This window comes from Pygoscelis adeliae, unplaced genomic scaffold, assembly GCF_000699105.1.
Source record: "Pygoscelis adeliae isolate BGI_AS28 unplaced genomic scaffold, ASM69910v1 Scaffold194, whole genome shotgun sequence".
Classification (NCBI taxonomy): Eukaryota; Metazoa; Chordata; class Aves; order Sphenisciformes; family Spheniscidae; genus Pygoscelis; species Pygoscelis adeliae.
The window spans coordinates 351,045-374,302 of record NW_008824549.1 but is presented as its reverse complement, the minus strand read 5'-3'; the positions used below and the strand labels follow the sequence as shown (position 1 = coordinate 374,302).

Sequence of the window (23,258 nt, the reverse complement as noted above, 5' to 3'; positions counted from 1 at the left end):
GCCTAGTCAGTCCCTGAGCAGTGATTGCTGCCCCCCGGCCAACTCCCCCAGCTTATGTACTGAGCATGATGTTGTATGGTATGGAATAGCCCTTTGGCCAGTTTGGGTCAACTGTCCTGGCTATGCTCCCTCCCAGCTTCTTGTGCACCTCCTCACTGGCAGAGTATGGGAAGCTGAAAAGTCCTTGACTTAGTGTAAACACTGCTTAGCAACAACTAAAACATCAGTGTGTTATCACAGTATTCTCATGCTAAATCCAAAACACAGCATTATACCAGCTACAAGGAAGAAAATTAACTCTAGCCCAGCCAAAACCAGGACACTTTAAAAATCCAAGTTTTTGCAATCTTAAGCTGCTTGCAGGGAAACAATGAGTTGCAGTGGGGGATCACCCCAAGCATTTCCACAGAAAGCAGCAGAAACTTCAGATTCAATAAGACAGGACTTTTGATGATATGCCTGTTTCTTTTGGGTGAGGTTAGGCAGAGTAAAAATTTATTTTGCAGTACAAAAATGTGGTATAATTTTTTGTGAGGATTTGGGAGGGGGGAAGTTGGTTGGTTGTTTTTAAACAGCTTGCGATTAGTAAGCTGTTACCAAACATCTCTGTTTTTAAGGACTTGATGGTCCTGGAATAACGTATGTGACCAGATACATTGAGAAGTTTTATGCTGATCAGGTGGGGCTGTGCTCTGGGTTACGTGATGTGGAAAGTGTTTGTCCTGGAGGTAGCTCGTCATGCCTCTTAATTTGACTGTTTACATATACATACGTAGTGGTTTTGAGGAATAGCCTGGGATGCTTTATGTGGCTCAGATTATTAGGGGAGGTTTTGTTTGACTGCCTAGCCCTGCTCTTCCCTTGGGGCTGCAAGGGGAATGGTTTTCTAAAGGAAGAACAGCTGTGTGGATGAATACAGTCATGTGAGATGTGCTTTTTTTAGAGGCTAGAAGGCAGCCTGTGCTATAGCAAAGCCCATTTACAGTGAATTCCAACCTACCTGCTGGTGTACCACCACCATGGCTGGGCACCAGTGGAGGTCCTGGTTTCCATCCAGGTGAGGGAGGGAAAAGGAGATCCAAAGTACTGAAATTATGAGACTTCCTCGAGGAGGTGGAGAAGGGCTCCCTGGGCCACAGGCAGTAGCTGCCCACCCCGTTTTGGTCTCTGTGTGGCCCACAGCTCACTGGCCTAGCTGCTTCCCCATGTGCATCTTCAGGAGCTGCACAGAGCCATGAGCCACTGCCACAGACACGTCAGTGCCAGCCATGGGTGAGGGCTTTGGAAAAGGGATTCGGCTGCCTCGGTTGCTGAGATCCAGCCACCCCAATCTAGACTGTTACCTTGATAAAATGCATTGCTTAGGAGAAAGGGAAAAACCCTTTGCAGAGGGTAGAGCCCAGCATACAGTGAGCTCAATACACTTGATCTTGGATGTGCTTATTTAAAGGCTATGCTGTCCCTACAGAAAGATCACCAGTGATCCACGCTGTGTCCCAGTGTCTCTCTTCATTATCATATTTTGCTCTTAAACTCAGTGGAGAGAGACTTGCCAACGTTTGAGGTGAGAAATCTATGGGACAGGGTTTGTCTCCTGTGTTCTTTGAACAATTTTAAGCCTCATCCTAACTTTGACGTCCTCTGCAAAAGACTTAAGTAAGAATTGATTTGCATGGCTTTCTGTGGCTTTCATTACAGCAAGAAATGGGGGTTTGCTTTTGTTGTAACTTGAAGCTTAAAGTTTATCGAGTTTCTGGTATGAAAGGTCAGTTCTGTTCTTGCAGGAGTTTCTTTTGGTCACTTCTAAGACAGGCAGCTCAAGATGGTGCGGGAAGATAAATGATACCCGGAGTGGAAAATCCAGTAGAATTGTAAACAAAAAAATATATATGTTTACACTATATATAAACAAATAGCTATTTACATTATATGTATAATATACATGTATATATGTGTATATATGTGTATTTACATTGCTTAGTCCTGTGGGATGTTGTAGTCACGGTGCTGTGTGGCTGGAAGTGGTGGCAATTGCTTTCTTTCACCTAGTTGTTCAGATTTCTCCTGTGATGCTGATAGGATCTGTAAATAAATACGAAACTCTCTTTAATTAATCTTATTAAGCACAAGGCATGATCCTGCAGTCATACTTCAGATGTAGCCTCTCTGAAGTCAACAACAGTTTTGTCTGTAGAAAGACTTAGAAAAACCCAGCTGCACAGTCAAAAAGATAAGGAAGGGTGTGAAGTGTTTTTAGCTGAAAATCCAAGGAGGGGCCAGCGCTGCTTAAGAAATCACAAGCTTTCCTTTCCTTGGGTTTGACGCCAGGGCCCTGGGATTTTCTGACTCTCTTGCGAACTCCCTGGTTTCTTCTGGTGTGAAAGGAAGGTCCCGGCTTTATTTTTCCTTTCTGTTACCTCTCCCTCTTTCTTGCTCATTCTGTGCTCCTTCCCTTCCTTCAAAAACATGGTGGAAAAGCTCTCAGGAGAGCCTTGATTTCTTCTAGGGAACTAGGTGAGGCAGGCTCCCTCCTCCCGGAGCAGCTGACAGTCAGCGACGTAACCTGGGTTCAGCTGGCATCAGTCTGTGTTCCTGTTAGCAGAAGCAGGCATGTTAACCCCCCCTCTGAAGGAGGCCTTCGGGCCCCAAATCTGGTTGTTGTTTTTTTTTTTTTTCCGGAGAGGGAGCTTCCTGTGGCGTTTCATCAAAACCAGAGGCGTTGAGCAAGGCGGGGAGGAAAAGCGAGAAGCGTTTCAGCTGGCTCCATTGCAGGCTCCAGGGGGGGAGTGGGGGACCCCCTCTCTGGGCCATCTCAGCAGACCCCCCACCCCGGCAGGCTGCAGGGGATGTCGAGCCAGGCGCGTTCCCAGCCGGCAGCGCTTTCGCAGCCTGCCTTTGGGAGGAGGCCAGAAAACCTGCGCTTGACTTTTGGCTGTAACCATCTGCAGAAGAGTAACGCAGTAATTTCCACTTAGCAAGGGAAAAAGGAGGAGCACACTAAAAAGCTGCTCTATAAAGTAGAGCGGCACCTCTTAAAGTAAAGTCTTACAAGTAAACTGCTAAGCTTTTGTTTTAAAAAAAGAAAATACATATATTAAAAAAACATGTTTCAATATCCCAGTGCAGCAGGTAATGGATTATACCTTTGCGTTTCAGCAGTGTCCCTGCGTTATGTAGTATTTATCATGTCATCAGGTCTTTCTGTGGAAATAAACCCTGATGCACCTTGTATTTGAGTTTCTGAAAGAGGAAACCCCCAAAACCTGTGTGTGTTTGCAAAAGGCATTTCCTGGGGTTTCACATTTGGCTTTCGTTGTTAGGGATTGTAGGTTGAGGTAAGGTTTATTAATTCCAGGAAAATACCCAGTGCCAAACTCATTATTATTGTTACTGCCTTAATATTATTCTTTACATTTGCAAATTAACACCAGGAAAGAAGGGGGAGCGGGGGGATAAGGCTTGATTTTATTGATTGTGTTTCCTCATCCAATTTGGTTCTAATTTTTTTAATTATTATTTGTGAGGTTTTCCATTTGCTTTTTCATTGACCTATGTGTAGTGGATGACATTTGAATTTATTTCCTGAACTTGTTATGAATTTAAGCTTTTCATTATAACACTAAGAGCAAATAGCTGTGTTGCAGTTGAATACACCAATATTCAGTATAATTGATGCCTTACACACAGAAGGTTATCTTACAGTATATGTGGGCATATATTGTCTGTGCTTTCAGAAATACCACTAGGAGATGAATGCTCGTTTATTTATTTGATTTCTGATGCTTTTTTTCTGCATTTAATTTTGAGAAGCATGTTTTGAAGATACGTTTTTGTTATTATAGAACAATAATGTGTATAACCCATGGTTTATCTGTGATAATTAAAAAACAATTCCCCTGTTAATGTTGCCATGCAGCCATGATTTAGTAGTGTGACATACATGTGTGTGTGAGCACATATATACATTCATCTACATGTGTAAGTGAGATGAAGGAAAGCTTGCCCCAGAGCCCTTTCTCCTCCCAATGGCTTCCCTGTCTCTGATTTTTTCATGGGTTATTGGAGAACATGCACTCATACGCATGAGAATGCACTGCTGTTATTAAGCTTATCTTAATATCTCTATGCACTGATCATGAGTGAATAATCCAACCCATAAAAAGATATGTGTTCATCCGCAATTTTTTTGAAATACAGGTGTAATCAAATGCAATGCACTGCTGACAGATTACAACAGCATATGTAGTTTGGTTATACATGTAATGGTACGAAGAATATAGGAACATGTAGTTTATAATTCTGGACATGCTTTTTTTGGACTCTCAAGACCTAATTTTCTTTTCTGGACAATCACATTGTGTCTGGACAGGCATTTAATCCAACAAAGTTTATGCAGCTTTGTAAATAAAAGCTTTTTTTAGGAATAGCACAGTCTAGATTACTGCTGAATTTAGCTGAATGTGTGCCATAGCAATTTTTTGTGTAATAGTTTTTATGGTTGCTTTTTAAATATATCACTATGGAGTCAGTAAACCTGATTTTCCCTTAGTCTTTATTTTACTCAGTTTTGCTATGTTTTTGTATGTGGAACTTGAAGGACATGGCAAGTATGTGGCAGTTGCCTTAGGCTTAGCAGTGTATTAGTGTATGTACTAACCAGTGTAGTGTTTTCAAAGGGTGTGTCTTCACACTTTTATGAGCGAAGGTTTTATCTTGGTTGGCAAACTGATAGTTCATTACTAAGTGGGCACCATTATGTAACGCTTTGGTACGTGTGGATCATGGATTTTCCCCTTTCTGCACCTAAGTCTCCATTTTTCACGAAATCTTTGCTCTTGCTTGAAAAATATTGTGGCAATGCATGATTCATAAGACTGGCAGTTGTGCACCAGGTTACCTATTGCAGGTTTCTTCTTTCAGATAGGACTTGTAATCAAGGGATGCAGAGAAGAAACAAACGTATGTCGTGTTCAACCTTTTTTTAAGCATCTTTTTTGCAGGGGTTGGTCTGCCTTGAATTTCCTATCACAGTTGACTTGTGGTCCAGCAGTCATTTATGCATGGGCCTCTGGCTGCTTGGCAGAATTGTTGAACCAGACCAATAAAGGTACAAATTCTAAAATAGGGTGCAAGTACATGGAGGAGATGGGGTTTGGATTGGATTTAGTCTGAGTTTCCAGCTTTGTATTTGGCTGCATGAATATCTCGGGGACTATTCCTGATGCTGTGGCACTTGCAGCCAGCATGGGGAGGCCACTGGAGAGGAGCATCTAGGCCACTGCTCCAAACGGAGAGGAGGTTGCTGAGTCCATTTTCCATTTGCCTTGTGGATAGTGGGGGGTCAGCAGGCCAGCTTGCTTCCCAGTTATTTTTGTTGCTCTTTACTCATTGTCCTGTTGTCGGATGCAAAAGGCTGTTGCCCGTGCCGTGCCAGGAAATGACACTGTGTGCCTTTAGAACGGAGAGCTCTACATCTCCTGGAATAAATGAAAAACAGTATTTCAAGTGATGGCAACAAAAGATTTGTTTTTCAAGGTGGCTACCTAAGACAGCAGCTGGGGAAGGTGTCTAGTGAATCAGCTGAGTGGACTTAGGGGTGGCAATGAATTTCTTTTGCTATCCTGCTGTCTATGGTAGGAAGCAAACGAAAGGGGTGCTTCACACCACGTCTGGTCAGGCTGTGATATTCCTCACCACCGAATCCAGTGGGTGCTAAAAAAGTGTGGGGGAGGTAAGCAAGTTCATTGGCAAGGAATCCACAGATGGTTAGGGAATACACAGCAACTAACTCTGGCTCAGGACATCTTTGGGTCAAAAACATTTGGAGGCAGGGAGAATATTTTGGGGAAAATAGCTCTGTATATTTGCTTAGCTCTTGTACCCTTCCCCAGGCACTCAATCTGGCCACTGTGGAGGCAGATTACTGGGGTGGAGAGCTTTGTCATCTTCCCGTTGACCTCTCTGTGTGGCTGTGAAGATAATCCTGTTTTGCCTATGCATGTGCAGAACTGTAAGCAGTCTTTGAAAAGCCAGCAGTTCCTACCGAAAGGGAATAAATGATACAAATAAATGCAGGGATGTGCTTTTGTACCGTTACACACAGATTTATTTAGATCCTGCTGACACTGAATTTTAGATGTGTTTGGATTTGTGTTGCAGCAAGTGGGCAGCAGGAGTGGCACCAGGATCCCAAGTTCCTTGTGCAGGCTCTCTGACTCGGTTTGCTCCCATCCAGCACTCCCCTGTTGCTAGGCCTGGACACCCATGCTTGCAGTGCAGCTCCCATGATCTTTGTCCTGCTCTGCGACAGCTCTGTACCAGAGACAGGGCTGGTCAGACAGATCTGTCAGTCAACCAGCTCTGTTGGACTCTGAGGGGCACTGGGGAAGGGGCAGTGGGCCCCTCCTTGGGCTGTGGCTTAGCTTAGCGGTGCAACCCATGACACTGGTCCTGAAAAATAAGAGTATTAAATGATCTGAGTGACTAGAATTCATGTTAGAAGTAACGGTTGCCATCCTTTCAGTATCGAGCTGGAAAACTCATGCAGAAGTAAATGGTGTGTATAAAAATCTGCTGAAAAGACCATGCAAAGGTAAGCGTAACCTGCACATGCTTGGCTCCTCAACTATAGTGTCTGCTGAAGGTAATAACCTGTAGGGTACAAAATACCTGCTGTAAAGTGGCGGTGTTCGGGTCATTTGCAGTGTATGTGTGTTACTGATTTTGGCTCTAGGCAAGAGTTTCTTTTGCTTGGCTGCAAGTACACAGTTTCCTTTTTACTTTGCCTTGTGCCTTGCTAATGAATGGGGCAATGTATGTGTGCGTGCATGTGTGAGTGTGTGTAAGGAAGAAAGCAGCTGAATTTGTTCACAAAGGTACAATATGAATAGACCGAAAATATAAATACTTCTGACAACACTGGGCTGACTCGGGGATCCTGTATGTCCCTAATCCTTCTCAAACTAAGGCAGAGCAGTCTATTTTTTTTATCAAAAATAAACTTTTGATGGAATAGTCAGAACTTCTGAAAGTTGAATGATTAGTGTTTGCAGTTGTGTCATCTCTTTGATCCAAGAGGAAAAAACATCTTAGCTTTATTATTACCCCCTTTGATTTTTGTCTTTTTTTTAATGCAGCAGCCATAAATCTATCCATATGTATTTATAGGGCAAGGAGTATAGCAATAGGAGCAACATGTATTTTGGAAATATCTGTGAGGTCAGATATCTGTGGAGGTACCTGACATAGTGTGATATCTTACCAGCTCCGTTATAACCATGATGTTTTTTCTCCCATTTCTCAGCTGAACTGCCTATGGAAGAGAAAATAAGAATGCTTAGGTTATGGTCATGAGTGGAGCCAATGGGTTAATCCCAGTTTGAAACCAGTATACTTTTGTCTGTGTGCCTCAGCTGGAAAATAGTATGAGCAGTAGACCTCAAATGAAGTTTGATGTTAGCTTTTCTTTCTGTCTGTCTGTCTTTCCATCTTTCTTTTTTCCCCCAGTGACTGTACATAGTTTTGAAATGCTGCATGTGAAGAAAAGCAAGAGGAAAGGGGCCTGTTTATTGTTTTAGCCAGAGAGTTCCAAGCAAGGAATTCTTTCTCCTTCTATTCCAAGCAATAATTACATTTTTCCACTATAGAAATTACTTGTTATGTGAAAGGCACTGATGTCTTAATAGAAGTTATAAGCCTGATTCTTTAGTGAGGATTACAAAGGACAGGTGAAAACTGGATCACTGGAATGGCTTTTGTTTGGGTTTATTAAACATTAATTCATACAGTCTTAGAAAGGTAGTAATTTCTTGGTAATGATAGACATGAAATTACATTAAACTATTCAGTAGGTAAGTCGAGCTTGTGAATCTGTCTTGTATTCCAAGCTTGATGCTTCACTACTTTGCATTTTTAATAGTTTTTTTAATTGTGGAGTGACAGTAACTGCCCCATCCTACAAGCAGGCAGCCCTTTTGTCCTCACTTTTCTTGGTTCTCTAAAGAGGGGAAGTGACACAGCGAACAAGAAAGGCCACTTTCGAGAGACAGCTGATCGTTATACAGTCTTAAATGAAGTCATCTTGTTAGGAGTACCTTGTTATTGCTTAGCATCCTTTAAAGGAAGGAAGAATGAAAGAGAAGGTCAATTGCAAGAGGGAGAAACTAGAAAGGGATCCAAGTCAAGCAGGGTTCCTTGCCACAACCTGCTCAAAGTGAGTTTTGCTTAATTACTGCAAGGGACAGAGGATTTAGTCTGAATCCTTCCCACAAAAAGAACAATCTTCCTTTTTTGGTAGAAAATGAATGAACTGACTTTGGGGCTGGTACTGATCTTCCTCCAACATTTCCCAGATTGTTATTCCGTGGAAGCAGGCAAATCCCATCCCAAAGCCACCCCCAGCCTGAGACAAATGTTAAAAGCAAGGAGGAGCATTAGCAGAAAGTGTTTGGGTGAAGCTCTCAAGCCCTTGCATGCTCCTCCAAAGCCTCAGATAGCAAAACGCCCAGAAAATGGTGTGACAAGAGGCTTCCTTGGGAAATTTCCAGTGCCTGCAGTCAAGGTACCTACTGGCCTCCTTCTTGCAGCCGTTCAGCTCAGGTGGTTCCTCCCCGATGGGATCTAGGAAGCGCTAGAGGCTCGTGGGGATGGGAGGGGAAAGGCAGCTTGAGCTTTCTGGTCCTGGGAAAACGTTTGGTTTAGGTTGTGCTCAGGAGTTAGAGAGGCCTTCAGGAGCCTGAGGTTATCCTGACTGGACTGGCAGCCCCCTGCACTGAGAAAAGAGGTGTGAGTGCCAAGCCTGAGCTAATGCATCTTCCCTGGGGCATGGAGGTAGCCGCAGGGGCCAGAGCCCCAGCATGAGTTCCCAGACTGATGGTGTCAGCAATGATGTCAAACTTGTCATCAACAGCCAGATTCCAAAAAATACATATTTGCTGAGAACTGTTTTCCTCTGTGATGGCTTTTGTACCACTGTCTGTGGAAAGGATGTAAAAGCAAGAATAAGGCTCTCATCTCTATTCCAAACATGAGACATAGTAAAGACATCACAGGGAAAGCCTAGTGTCTCCAGCCGTTACTCACCTGGACAACTCCACTGGGGACGCTGGTCATCCACCACTGTAAAATAGGCTACCATCCTGTACTTGGGAGACGTTCTATCAGTTTATCCTAAATAACAAGTTCTACACCACTTAGTCGTACGGCCCACTATGCCCAAATTTAAAGGGCATTCCTTACGTTATTAATAACACCCAGGTCATGCCCGAGGGTGCTCCAGTGGATGAGCGTTGTGTGGGCACGTGGAAGTCTGACCTTTAAGCGGCTCCTGCTCTGCTGGCAGAGTACGTGTAGCTGTACGTTAACACATATGGAAGAGAGTCATACAGTCAGGCCTGACCAAACAGCGTAGTTGAAATGTGGCCAACCTCACAATGAATGAGGGACAGCTGACCTAACAGTTCTATGGGGACAGTGGATCTTGATGTTCCCTGGATTATTTCCTATATCTTGAAGAAATTAAGTTCAGCAGTTCTCAGCAATCGGGGAGAAGAAAGACTTAACTTGCGTAGTACAGTCAAAGCCGATGTAAGTCTAATTGGTTTGTTAAAAATGAGAGTTAGTATGGCAGCAAAGGAGGTGAAACTTCTCAGGGTGGCACCAAATCCCCCTTTCTTCTTATAGCTTCACCACCTGCCCTGCAGGTCCCTTAAAAGATGGGAGAAGCAAAAACACAATTGGTTTTGTTGACTGGTTCTGAAACTTGTTTTGGGGCTTAATCACTTAGGTGAGCTGAGTGAACAATTTCTGCTGCTTCTTCAGCTTCTGAGATGGTGTGCTTTAAAAATCTGCTGTGCTAGCTTTTTGCCAGTTAAGATAAATGTTTATGAGAGAGAAAAAGAGTGTTGGGACTATCCAGTAAAAAGAAAAGTTTTTGTCTTTCTCTCCCTTTTTACTCAAAGATTTGCTGTGTCGGCTGGGATTGGTGAGCTCATGATCTATAAATAGGTTCCATCCAGGGAGGAGAGGGAAGAGGAGGGAGGCTCTAATTAATTATATAGAAATAGTTGTTTTCACAAAATAAGCAGCAAATCCAAGATGTTTGAAGCCAGGCTCGCTGGGCTTGGGGGTGGGGTGTGCCTACAGCATTTACTAGTGAGATCATGGAATAGGACAGGAAATCTCTCCCTAATGCCAAAGAAAACTTTTTTTTTCCCCCTAGTTCTTTTTATGAAACAACTGTTGAGGTTCCCCAACCCCCTTTCAAGCTTATTTTCTGATAATGAATCGATCCTTTGATTCATTATCAGAATACAGGTCTGGATGCCCCGCTCCCCCAGATCTTTATATGCACATTTGGCTGCATGCATGTCAGCGTACTCAGGTATGCGGTTTTGCTTGCTCATGTAAGCGCTGGGATGACGAGGGTCTTCACCAGTGAAACAGCAATTTGTGGAGCTGCAGAATTTATGATGTGCGACATTCACGTTTGCTGATTCAGTTTGTTAGGGCAATATCTGTGTGTTTAAAAGTAAAGGAAAACTTTCAGTCCCTGTGACACTTTTAAAACAGACTCTTGCAACACATGCACAAAATAATTTTATTCTACTTTATAATTGGACTGGATATCCAATATTCTTCAATCACTGCATTCAAGAGGTTAGATGCTAGTTTCATGACAATGTCTAGCTGAGTAAGTCTGTATTGAATCTATATCTCCCTCTCTGTAATATTTTTCCTAGCAGGTAATGATTAACAATAATTTTCACACTATAGTTGCTATTGCTGCTGATTTATCATTGACTTGTCCTTCATGTTATTAACATTGTTACTTGCATTCCACCTGTGTTTGGAAATTATTTACAACAGAAGAAACCTGTGAAGCTCAGGCAACAGAGCTGTTATGGTAAAAGAGTAAACCCATCTTAATTTCTTTCTGTCATGAACATCTTTTTCCTCCTTATGTGTGATTCTGTCACATACTTTGGCAAGTGCAGAAGTGCACGCAGAAGAGTTTCTGAACACAAGGTGTTTGCTTGAAGTTGCTGAGTAAACCATGTGTCAAAAAACTGGAATAAAACTCATGAGATTTTTGCTCTGAAAGCAGAAATTCCCTGAAACGCACATGAGAATTTTTCCTGGACCTTTGATTGCTTTTAAAGCCAATGGCCACCTGTGCCGGACCACTGCAGTTCATCTTCAAAGCTACTATCGGTAATAGGATATTTTTTTTTTTTTTCCCAGGCCACATTGCATGCTCACGGCTCACAAGAGGCCCCGTGGCCTTGCCAGGTGGCCGGGTGCCACCACTGCGTGCCACCGCTGCTGCCTGGGAAGCTGGCCCCAGGGAAACAATGCATCCCGCCGCTGCGCACAGCTTTCTGTGCACCTTCCTCTGTCTGACCCCCTGTTTGTGCAGTGTTGGGAGCTGGGTGTTGATGGCAGTAGGTGTTTGAATGCTTTGTGCATTTGTAACTCCTGAAACAGATGAGCAAAAAGAAGGAAAACCAAACCCCAGAACTGCTGGCTCAGTTTGTGACGTACTGAGATTTCCAAATGTGAGCGAGTTGCTGATGCCTTCGGCATTCGCTATGAGCTGAAGGAGTTGGGGAAGGTTTGTGCCTAGCAGGGTCCGGCCCAGAAACACAGAGGAAATATTAACTGTCTGTTCAGCAAATGGAGAGTATTGCTGACACAGAGGCAAAGCAGACATCAGACTGCTAGTTGTACTAGTAAAACAGAGGCCCAAAGGGCTTTCAGGGGTGATAATCAGAGCAACTTTTCAGAGGTAGATTAGACCCACCATTTCAGTCATTTCAGATGATTTTTGCCTGAATTGTTGTACAGTGCCAGGAAGAGTTCCCGGTCAGTAATACCACTGGTCCTCTCTGTGTTCTTGCAGTTTTAAAATACCCAGCGAAGCCCCATTTTAGAGGAAAGCGTGGTATCTGTGGAATTTTGTGTTAGAAAAACCAAGCTGTTGTATGCACAAGAAGGGGCCTCCAAGATTAAATTACTCTGAGCTGCACTTGCACACAGTCATAGGGAAACTCAGCCTGGACCAGTCTTCTTATTTGAAAAAATCCCCAAGCTTTCAGGGGATTCAATCCCTAATTGCTCTGTACGTGTGGGTAACTGCACATTCTTTGGTGACCTCAGTTGCTGTGGAAGGAAAGTACATCAGTATGCTCAGGGGGTGGCTATTAAATGAATTGACAAATCTTCATATCCTTGAAGCCTCAGTGAAGGCATTAAGAGGATTGTGAGGCAGGGAGAGATAAGAGTAGGAGCAAAACAAAAATTACACTCTCAAAACCCTAGAGAAACCCACAGTGGGGAAAGTTGTTGATAGTACAACCGAAGGGCTTAGACCAAGATTATGAAGAGTGGTTTGAAGAAGCCATCTCAAACATCATCAAAGAGGTGAGCCTTTATTTTAGGTTCCTGACATGGGAGGCATTTGTGTTAGCCAGCTTTGCTAGCTAAGTGCGTAGGAAGCAGATTACCAGCTGTGAACAGACATATGTTCAGTGATATCTCCCAAAAGTAAGAAGCTCTTAAAATGCAGGTCAGTCTATATAATTGTCCTGTTGGGTGGAACGAAACATCCAGATGTTCATCTAAACTTTCATTTGGGAAAGTGTCCCTCTTCACCAAAAGTACAAATTGGAATTACTGAGGTAATTTACTCTTTACTGCTTTAAGTCAGGGTCCCTGAAGAGAATAAAAACTGTACAAATTTAGCAAAACTGTATTTTACCCCGTGAACCTACGTTTCCAAATAACTGGTGGGGAGAGTTAGTTGTAAAGTCTATATACTGGAGAGTATATAGCAGGTAGATGCACAGTATCTAACTTTTGAGACTTAGCATAGCGTGAAGTGGACAGTGCAAGTAGCCCTCCTTCGATATTTTCTTAGTGTATTTGTTTTAGGACTTCTCACATGAGGATACTGTACATGCTCCCCTGTAGTGTCAAGTGTAATAGTTCACAGAGAGGCGTTATAGAACAAAAAAAACAATAACAACAAGAAAAACAATAGGAAGAGTGTGTGCTCTGGCAACAAGTGCAGGGTTCCTCAGTATTCACTCTCTTCATTCTTTTTTTGTACCCTTTGGAAAATGTGCAGCAGCATAAAAAACCCTAACAAGTTAAATAAATTCTCAACATCTTCAAAACAGGAGTGTTCTGCCAACATATGATCAAGGCTTCCAGGACATTTTCTCCTCTGTTCCAGAGCATATGTGCTAGTAGCCAGGATTTGCAGGGGAGACTTTTTTCCATCTAAACAACAACAAAAAAGCTTTAATTTGAGTATAGCTAAGGAAAGAGAAATACAAACTGCTGGCAAACGCATTTTCTAACAAGTTAGGGGTTTTTTCCTTCTAAAAAATATACAGATTATCTTAACAATTCTGCAATGAACATATTTTCAGTGCCTTTCATTAGTGATTTTAATCCATTCAAAAATAACAGCTAATCAGAAGAGCATTTAAAAGGATCAGAAGAGTATTTAAAAGGGTGAGGTCAACTCTGGCACAGATAATCAGCAGTATTCAGAGCAGTATGGAGCTTATCCTAAGTTCGGAAATTAATTCTGAAATAACTTTCTGTTGACTATCTTGGTATGATTTTATTAAAAAAAAAATCAGTTAGAGTCATATCTGGCACATCATTTTGCAAGTTTAGTATTGTTCTGTTGCATCTCCCTGTTGTCGTTTCAGATGTAGTATCTACTAGTAAGTAGCTTGTGTGCTTAGAAAAGCAGAGAGCTGGCAGGCCATAAATGAGTGTTAGGATAGTTGAATTCACACCTTCTCTGTGAAAGCACTGGTGAGTACAAAATAACACAAGTGACCTATACTTTTATATTTGTTTGCTTTGCTGATAATTTGATAGAAGAGTTGTCAGATAGATAAAAGCCTGGTACTGGAGATTGTTGAAGAGGAGTTAACGGGTTGGGAGAGATTACTTAAGGAGATGCTTGAGGCAAGGAGCTTGCAACCAGTCATGGGTGGGGATGAGGGGTGGGAGCAAGTTGAGGAAGCATGCTGATGACTCTGGGTTGGGGCCAACATCAGTTCAGAGAGTTGGTCTGCCTTTGGGGAAGAAATGAATGACCCTAAGCGTGGGAAAAATAAAACCCGAATATGATTGTATGAACTGCCAGATTAGGCTCAGGGAGGTTGGAGGGTTTCAGTTGGACGTAAGTAAGGCAGAGAAGGGTCAGGGTGTATCGGCTGATCAATAAGTCATCACATATGAGCTATGCGAGACTCCCTTGGGAAAAAAACATCACCGATCTGATTTGACAATGGTTAGTCAAGGTGAAGCTGAGGAATTTTCATTATCCTTCTTTGGGCTGTGCCATTTCATGTATGGTGGCTGGGTTTGGTCATCTGCATTCAGGAAGAGGGAGCTCAATTAGGACCAACATGTTGTGTTGATATGTCAACATGAAGACTCTTCCCAGAGACAGAGTCTCTGACCTGTGACTGTGTTTTATCTGGAGCCAGGCAACCTTTCTTCCACCAGCAGTTCTCATACTGTTTTCTTAAGGCATTCACTTTTCCTTCTTCGTAAGTCTTAGACTTGGCAGTTAACCAAGTTGAAAAGGACCCTTCAAGGTCAAAGTAAACAATATTTAAGAAATCTTCTAAAAATGTTTGTTTCAGGAGGAGGGGGGACAAACAGCAGCTGTCTTTGAGCAGGGTTTGGTTCTAATAAGGGACCTTTTCCAGGATCATACCTCAAGTAATCTGGTCTTGTGTTCCAGCTGGAACTGGTCCCACCTTTGTACCATGAGAACATCGGGCCCATCAAATACTATTAAGGGAAAACAAGCTTTTTAAATGCCAAAATACATGCAGTGAAAGACTTATTTGTTATCACCTGTTCTAGCGCTGACAAGCTATTTTCTTAGTGATAATCTACCTTATGTGGCCTGAAAAACGTGTGGTTCTCTTGCAGTCCAGTTATGATCTCTGTGATAGGAAAAGAGCAAAATCTGGAGTAGTTTCATGTGTTACATCCCCAGATAATCAGCTAGGTGAAGCCAGCAAAAGGATATTGCTCTTGACTTATTCCGGGGTAAAATAATGATCCCATAATCCAGCATCCCATGTATGCGGTTAAAAAGCTTTACTCGTGTTGAAATGCTTTCTAGACCAAGCTGAATGCATTGTTTTAAGCATTCAGCTTGATCTAGCTTGTCTACGTGTCTGAAGCAAATTACTCTGTGAACCCCTTACGTTCTTTTTGTTAGGTATCTGAGTTGTTTTGGGCAGTAAGGATTTGACTGCACATAGTGTATGGGTTAGGGACATAAATATGAGGAGACATTGCTCTGAGGCACATCCCACCTTGTCAGCCTGTAGTCAGATATACTCAGAGCTCCCATGTTCAGCACCTGCCCACTTCTGCTGGGACAGACTGGCCACAGATGCCAGTGGAGGGGACAGCTGGTGTCCCCCAGTGAAGACTGTGTGGTACACCAGGCACATATCTGAAGCAGCAGAGAGATGGGGAAGAACATGAGCATTGCTGAAATTTCTCCTCTCAAGTCTTAAATTTAGCAAATACCGACATTCCCAGGTTGCTGCTTCTACACACTGTATTAATATGATCATTACCAGCTTCCTGCACTACTTAGTTGAAACCACACATAATATTTGCACTTCAAAACAATTATGTCCAAATACAAGGCCATTTTGTTACATCTCTGCTCATACACCCAATTACATGCCCCAGGGATTATGTTTGACAGAATTATGCTACAGAATTTAGGTTGAGTTGTTGTTTCCCCATGCGCCCCTTATAATGGAGTTAGAACTCGATGTTTCGTTGCTCGTGTTATAATTATCAGGAACTTTTCTTTCTGCAGTAAAGGACTTCGAGAAACAGACTGTGAGCCAGCCTGAGCTTCATGTTTCTTATACCCAGGTCTGCATTTGTTATGCAGTAATAGTACAGCTATTTGGCTAACTAGCTCACTATTTATCTGATTGACTCTCCGAAGAATATGAAATGCTGTGAAATGTTTCAAAAAGAAAACAAAGTTTTCCAGATAAAGCTTCACACTGTCTCATTGGAAGGGAAACTTCCAACCCCTTTCGCTATGTTTTCTAAGCAAACTAGAAACTGCTATGGAAACTCATGCAATAAGCTGGGTTCTCAGCTGCGTTATATGGTCATAGAGAAGCATTGCACACTAAAAGCGTTAACTAACATCAATGAGAAATGGCATCCAAAATTTCTGGAAGCCCTGAGTTGCACTGTTTCCGTTCCCTGTTAGCTAAGACAGTACCAACCTTTCAGCTTCCTGGAATAGTGTGAAAATGGAATTTATTTAGTGCTTACAGAGTACCCACGTGTTACAGAGCTGAACGCCATAGGAAACCCCATGAAGAAACAGTTTTCTCTCTCTCCAAAACAGTGCACTGCAAATAAAGCCTGAAGCCAGACAGTGAGCAGTGAAGGAAAATAAAAATGTTTACTCATTAGCTGAGCTTCTCCATCCTAATCATAGAGCAAGGCAAGGGGTCCATGGGAAAAGTTTTCTGGGTAACCTGTGTATTTTAGAAATGTGCAGAAGACTGAACCAGCGTGGTGCACACAAACTTATTTCTGCTATTTCCTAGCACTGAACAGTTTGACTTTGTAGCATTAATAATGTTGTATTACTATTAAACATTAAACTGGATGCTATGCTAATGAAGCCAGAAGGTCGTTCAAGTCAATCTTACTGTGTCCATTAAGCTGTTGCAAGCAACAACAGCAAAACCAGCCAATGCAACATTATCTGTCATTTCCTTAACAGGCCATTATAAAACAACTGGCATCTGCCTGCCTGCTGTCAGGGTTGCAAAGGCAGGCAGCCGCCAACGTGCAAAATGAAGAAGTACTGCACTTCTTCCACTATCAAGATGAGAGTTCTTTCTGTTATCGTGGTTTTTGACATCTCTGAAGTGATATGGCCTTGAGGAGAGGAGGCAGCCTCTTGGGTCTGTCTGGTCACTATCACCACCAGACAGCTATGTAAATAGAAACCCCTCTTGAATGAACAGAGGCTGGGAGTTGATGAAAGAGAGTTCATAGGTTGCCACAGTTAGGCAGCAAGGGACATTCGAACAACACAGAACCAAGAAAGTTCCCAGAGGAAACAGCTGTGAAATTTTTCGTTTGGTTACGCAGCTGCTTAGAGTTTGTGTTCACTTGATCACTCGCATAAAACTGGAGAACCTCCCAGATTGCCAAGAGGGAAAAGGCAAGTGAAGGGGATGCTTCACCATGAAGCACTTGCTCTGCTGTTTTGTGTTAAATGGAGGAGAAAATCTAACACAGCATATGAGGATGGCAGCTTTGTACGACTGTGTTCTGGTTTCGGCAGGGATAGAGTTAATTTCCTTCCTAGTAGCTGGTACAGTGCTGTGTTTTGGATTTAGGATGGGAACAAAATTGATAAGGCACTGATGTTTTAGTTGTTGCTAGGTAATGCTTACACTAGCCAAGGACTTTCTAGTTTTCCATGCTCTACCGACTGAGAAGGCTGGAGGTGCACAAGAAGCTGGGAGGGGGCACAGCCAAACTGGCCAAAGGGACATTCCATACCGTGTGACGTCATGCTCAGTACATAAACTGGGGGAAGCTGGCCGGGGGGGGCTGCTGCTCGGGGACTGGCTGGGCATCGGTCGGCGGGTGATGAGCAATTGTACTGTGCATCACTTGCTTTGTGTATTATTATTATCATATTATTATTATTATCATTTTATTTCCATTATTAAACTGTTTTTATCTCAACCCATGAGTTTTTCTCACTTGTGCTTTTCCAATTCTCTCCCCCATCCCACCGGGTGGGGGGGAGTGAGCGAGCGGCTGCGTGGTGCTTAGTTGCCAACTGAGGTTAAACCACGACAGACTGAAGCTAGGTATTTGATTTGCTGGGCAGTGCCATCTTTTGTATTTCTGGAAATAGAAGCCTACTGAAGATTGCAAGGAAACAAATCCATAAAGAACCTGAATGTGGGGGCCACTGCTCTGGCATTTGAGTAGTACTGGATAATATCTCACCATCAGGCATCTCCAAGCGTGGATTTTCTCCTTACGTTATTTTCTTTTCATATGAAACCAGTGAAATACTGTCTGAGTCAGATAAGAAAGGTAGCATTAGGGCTATAATTTTTGATAAATGTGTGCCCTGATCTGAATGATGATTCTGAAGATAAAGGAGACCTTGTCTTTCAGATATCACAGGAAGCAGTTAAAAGATCAAGAATCTGAATGCTGTCAGGCTTGTAATTAGGATAATAGTAACATCCATAGAGCACTAATGCTGTGCTCGGGTCAGAACGTGAAAGGCAGAGAGGCATTTCCTGGAGATGCTTATAGCCTGAGTCCATGGTTCAGGAAGCTACTTCCACATGTGCTTGTTCCAATTGAGAATGGTACTTATGTAAATGCTTAATTTTAAGTGCATATTTAAAGTAGAACTCATATTTGAAGTGATTTGGGAAATGTGCATAAGGAGACAGAGCCTGGGCTTTGCAAACTGCTGTAGATACCGAAAATACGTCAAATAAATCATATGTCCTGTAGCTAAGAGATTCTCAGCTACATGTCTAGAATAGAGATAATTTCTAAATTCAGATGTTTAAATTTAGGCATTCATATTGTAGCTGCATAACATGAATATCATAGCTCCAGTGATGATCTAGTCAATACTAGGGCCTAGAGAGGTATTCAGGCCAGTCTAAACTAAAATCTGCGTTTGGTCTGCTGAACTGTTTTCTACATCCATTGACTACGATGGGAGCACTGACACCTAGATCACATAGCAATCACTTGCTGTGTAGGTGCCTAAAAGCGTATATCAGATTCCAGAGCTGAATCCCACTCCTAAAGTCTAGTGAGATGAACTTGTCCACAGTGACAGAGCATAAAACTGTCCCCTGATAGTCTGGAGATGAGAACATGCTAACCTGGAGCCAGGCACTTGTTTTATGGAGCAATGAAACACTGTCCATTCAACAGAAGTATTTCTGTTGTTGTAGTGGAGTCACCAGTCAAGCAGGATAGGGCTGCTCTAACCTTTTTCATTTGTGTTATTCACCATGTTCATAGTATGTCAATGTTTAGCATGGGGAGAGGCTCATCCTTCTACTTTATCTATGCCACCATTGTATCACTAAAGAAAGTTGGTATCCATACCAACGTGGCTCATCCTGTGGACCAGAGAAAGAGATCAGGGCAGTGAATGACACCAGGACCAGATTAACGTTTTCTCCAGCATCTGTGTGTGGCATGGTTTGGTCACTGTCCCCCAACACAGTTGTCTCTTTATGATACTGGTATCTGGGAAAACTACCTTGGGGAACCTGTATTCTGGACCATTTGAAAGCTGTCTTTTAATGAACAGAGGGAACAACTGATGGTCTGAGTTATCCAAGAACTTGGGCTGATCCCCTGACTCTAATGTGTTTAGTCATGCAGTATTTCCCCGTGGTCTGTCTCTCGGAGCAATGTTCTGATGGTAGTCTGCTTCCCAGTGCTGGTCTGACTGAGGTGGAGTAAGGAAGCGCAACACTGCACTTTTCCTTATTCAATGAGTATTAGTTTTCTGGGAATAACAGTACTATGGTGGGAAATGTTTAGTTTTCTACAGTACTTCATCACAATGGTATTTCTTAGTAATCCTCTTTTTCTCCCCAAATCTATCATCTCATGGTCTTTTTTATTTTCTTACAGGAAGAGCTGGGCATTGCCTGTGAGTTGCTGGAGTCAGACTTCCTCAAGTGCAGCGTGGGATTTCCTTTCATGAGATCGAAATCTAGGGTAACGTTGTGATATTTGCATTTGCAGAGTGATGGTCTGTTTACCTCTTTGTCTCCAAGGAGTGGCTGGAAGGGCAACTGCTCTGTTAAATGTCTGTGACTGATACTTTCTGTAGCTTTCTAACCCAGATATCCAAGCCTTTCACAGTTACAGAGGGTAGCTGTCCTCTTTCCCACCGGACAGAGCCGATGACAGTACCCTGTGCACTGCAATACAGTGCTTTTGAAAAATAATCTGAGTGTTGCACCTACGAAAAACTTTTTTTTATAAACAATATTTCCTCTGTAGAAAATAAGAAAAGGACTCTCTGTCATATTTGTGTTGCCTTATTCTGTTTTTATTTTTGTCGTCTTTCACAGTAAAGTGCAACTGAACTCATTTGAATGATAATGAAAATGTCTTAATGACTTTTTCATATTACGGTCTCCTGGTAGCTTTTAAAGAGGATTTTGCTCGGTAGTAGAAGATGAACTCTCTCATAATATTTAGAAATCCAGCTGGGTTCTTTCTGTCACTAAACTGAGCTGTACAAATGACCAAGCCAGAAAGGTGAGAAGATGAGGATAACTTCAGGCTGACCTGAACAAAATGAGTCTGAAATTTTTCAGAAAATTCCAGTTTCAAAAACTAATCCTTTCCACTTGAATTGACATATCCTTTGACCCGACATGAAATTTTTTCTTTTATGTGTTTTATTGACTGTAATGTGCTCTTTTGAAACATTTAAAAATATTTTAAATAGAATGGAAAAAATAAATGCTGTAGCAAAATATTATCTGGAATGTAAGAATTTCAGTGTTTTGCTTCAGAATGACATAGTTGGGTTATCTTCAGGTTTTTTTCAGCAAGCCATTGAAATTAGCATGAATTTGGAAACAGTTTCACTTGGCCAACACCTGTTTTGGAGTTAGGTAGAAAAGTTGTTGCATGGAAAAGTTAATGTAGCGCTACAGCGGTCGTCAAAGTAGATTCTCTTTTCAAAATTAGCACCTGATTTTATCCATGATGATGGGTGGCCGGAATGTTGCTTTAGCTTGTGCGGGTTGTTCCAAGTCTTTGTGCAGGCCTATGGGATGATCTTTATTCCCCTAAAAGATCTCTTCACCAGCAAGTAATGTATAGATTGGGGCTGAGGTAGTTTCAGGTAGCGATCCCCTTATACTAGAAGACTCTTCCCCTGGCAGATGATCTCCTCGAGAAGTATCTTTGAATGGCAATTCTAGTAAAGGCCTTTTTACAATGAAGGAAAAATTAGACTCTCTAGTATTTGAACAGAGACAATATTGCTAAGATTTAAAAGCTACTGTACAGTAGAGGAGGCTCTCTTGCATGTACCAAAATACGCTACTTTTGTACAGCTGGGCCAGTAAAATGTGTGTGGAGTTTCAGAATAAATACATTTTGAAACAATATACCGTGTCTCTAAATACTGCTTTTTCTTTGTACAGTATGAGTTCAGTGTGATCTTCGACACAAGTCACTTGTCTGGGCAGGAAGAAACACTTACCTTCCTCGTCACTGCCCAAAGGTAAGGGAACCTTTGTGTATCTTGATGACTTGGATATTCTTTGTTGCATGAAGTGTGCATTGCATATGCTTGGCAATCATGTGATAGCAGTCATAGACATGTATGTGTAGGAAATGATGTTAAATTGTAGGGCTAAATGCATGTATTTTGATAATGGCAGTTGGACTAGATGATTACTGTAGGTCCCCTTCCAGCTGAAATATTTTATTCTAATATAGAGGAACCATGTGATGCAGCTTCCTGAAAAATTAAGTACGATCATGCTTAGGCTTTCTTTGCCCAGGCAGTTGCGATTCTGAAGGAGCATTTTGTGTTCTCTCAGTCGGAAGGCCCTTGTGTTTCTGTGCCCATCCCTTTGGGCCCCATATCAAGCTCAGCTCAGCTGCGGTTGACGATCAGCACCAGGCAGACCCATTTGTTCCAGCATTTGAATGAAATAAGCATGCTTGGATGCAAACCAAAAAAGATAAATGCTTTCATCAGATGGTCAGGGATCTCACTGACAGTTTCCAAAGTTGCATGTCTATTTTTTCCCTCTCTGGATCTTCAGTGAGCTATGACAGACTGCACGAAACAGCTGAATAGGGTACTTCCCCAAGGGCACTTGGAGCAGGCATTGAAGTAGGGTGTGATGCCAAATATATGTGCATAGGGATTTTACCTCAGGCGGAATAAAAGGTGTGACACATGCTCTGTGCCTCCTAAGATGATGTACCACAAAGCAGCAGACTCCAGGGGTGATTCGGTCACTGGCACTGTCTGGGTGTGTATGGGAACTGACAGTAGTACAGCTGCGTTAACCTGGGCCATAAACTGCTGCTCTGACGTGCTGGGTGTGTGACTGGTTCCCGGTTCCACGTACTGTCTGAGTGGGCCAACTTTATACCCTCCCATGTCAAAATCAGGATCTCCAGCCTGAATTCTCCTCCCCGATTTAATGACACCTCATCGACCGGCTGAAGATGAGAGATGAGATGTAGCAGTTGCTGAGTGACTGCTCTCATAAGGCGTAGTCCTCCCCCTGCAGTAGCAGCTGTAGGTGGGAACAAGATCCTGCAGCACGTGGGGCTGGTATGAAACACTGGAAGCGAGATCTCGCATCAGAGGGGCAAGATCACGTCTTGCACGTTAGCGTGTTCAGATGACCCCATGATGCTTCTAGGTCAGGGAGATGCATCAGTATCTGCTAGGTGAATGCCAGCTGGTGCAGAGATGGGTCAGCACTGTTTAAATTTGCGCAGCCAGTGTTTTCCAGATCGTACCTCTCATTTCCCTTCCTTGGATAGCAGAGGGCTTTTTTCTGTAACCTCACTCCTCAGATTTCTGTGCCCTACCAGTGAGAAGGGTTAGTCAGTGCCTTTAGATGGAGCAAAGAAATAAATAGTAGTTTGTACACATAGTGCAAATGCTTGGAAGGGTTAAGAGGAAGTTTCTCATTTCAGAAGGATGGGTGGGAGGACAGTTGTGTTTTGAAGGATTCAGCTGAACCTCCAAAGGCAAGTGCAGGTCCCGGTGCTGATCACCCTCATTTTCTCTGTGACTTTGGGCAAATAGTTCAATTCCTTCACTGTCAAATAAGTGTAATAAAATCTTTCTACCACAAGAGTTGCAGGCAGCCCTGGGGTAAAGTCAGTGATAAGGGAATGGAGAGGAAGTGTCTGTGCTGTGGCCAAACTGCAATGAGTTGGCACATTGTTTCCACACAAAACTGGGGCTATTCTGGCAGAAATGGCTGGACGCAGGGAAGCTATGCCACACTGTCGTGGGAAAGTAAGTATTGCCCTTCACGTGGCCACTTAAGCCTGTCTCTTGAAGCTGCAAATTTGGCAGTAGCATCTGTGACAAGAAACTGGTGCAGTAGTGGGAGAGGTCAACTGGAGAAAGGACTAAACATCACGTTTCA

General features: G+C 42.7%; 1 protein-coding gene across 1 annotated transcript in view; it reads left to right on the top strand.

Annotated features, from left to right (window-relative positions):
- The window catches only part of ITGA9 (integrin, alpha 9), a 221,539-nt gene that overhangs the window by 146,975 nt on the left and 51,306 nt on the right, over window positions 1-23,258 (top strand). The window contains exons 19-20 of the mRNA XM_009321898.1: window positions 19,741-19,827; window positions 21,276-21,355. Of these exons, the coding sequence (XP_009320173.1) occupies window positions 19,741-19,827; window positions 21,276-21,355 (167 nt within the window). The remainder of the gene's footprint in view (window positions 1-19,740; window positions 19,828-21,275; window positions 21,356-23,258) is intronic.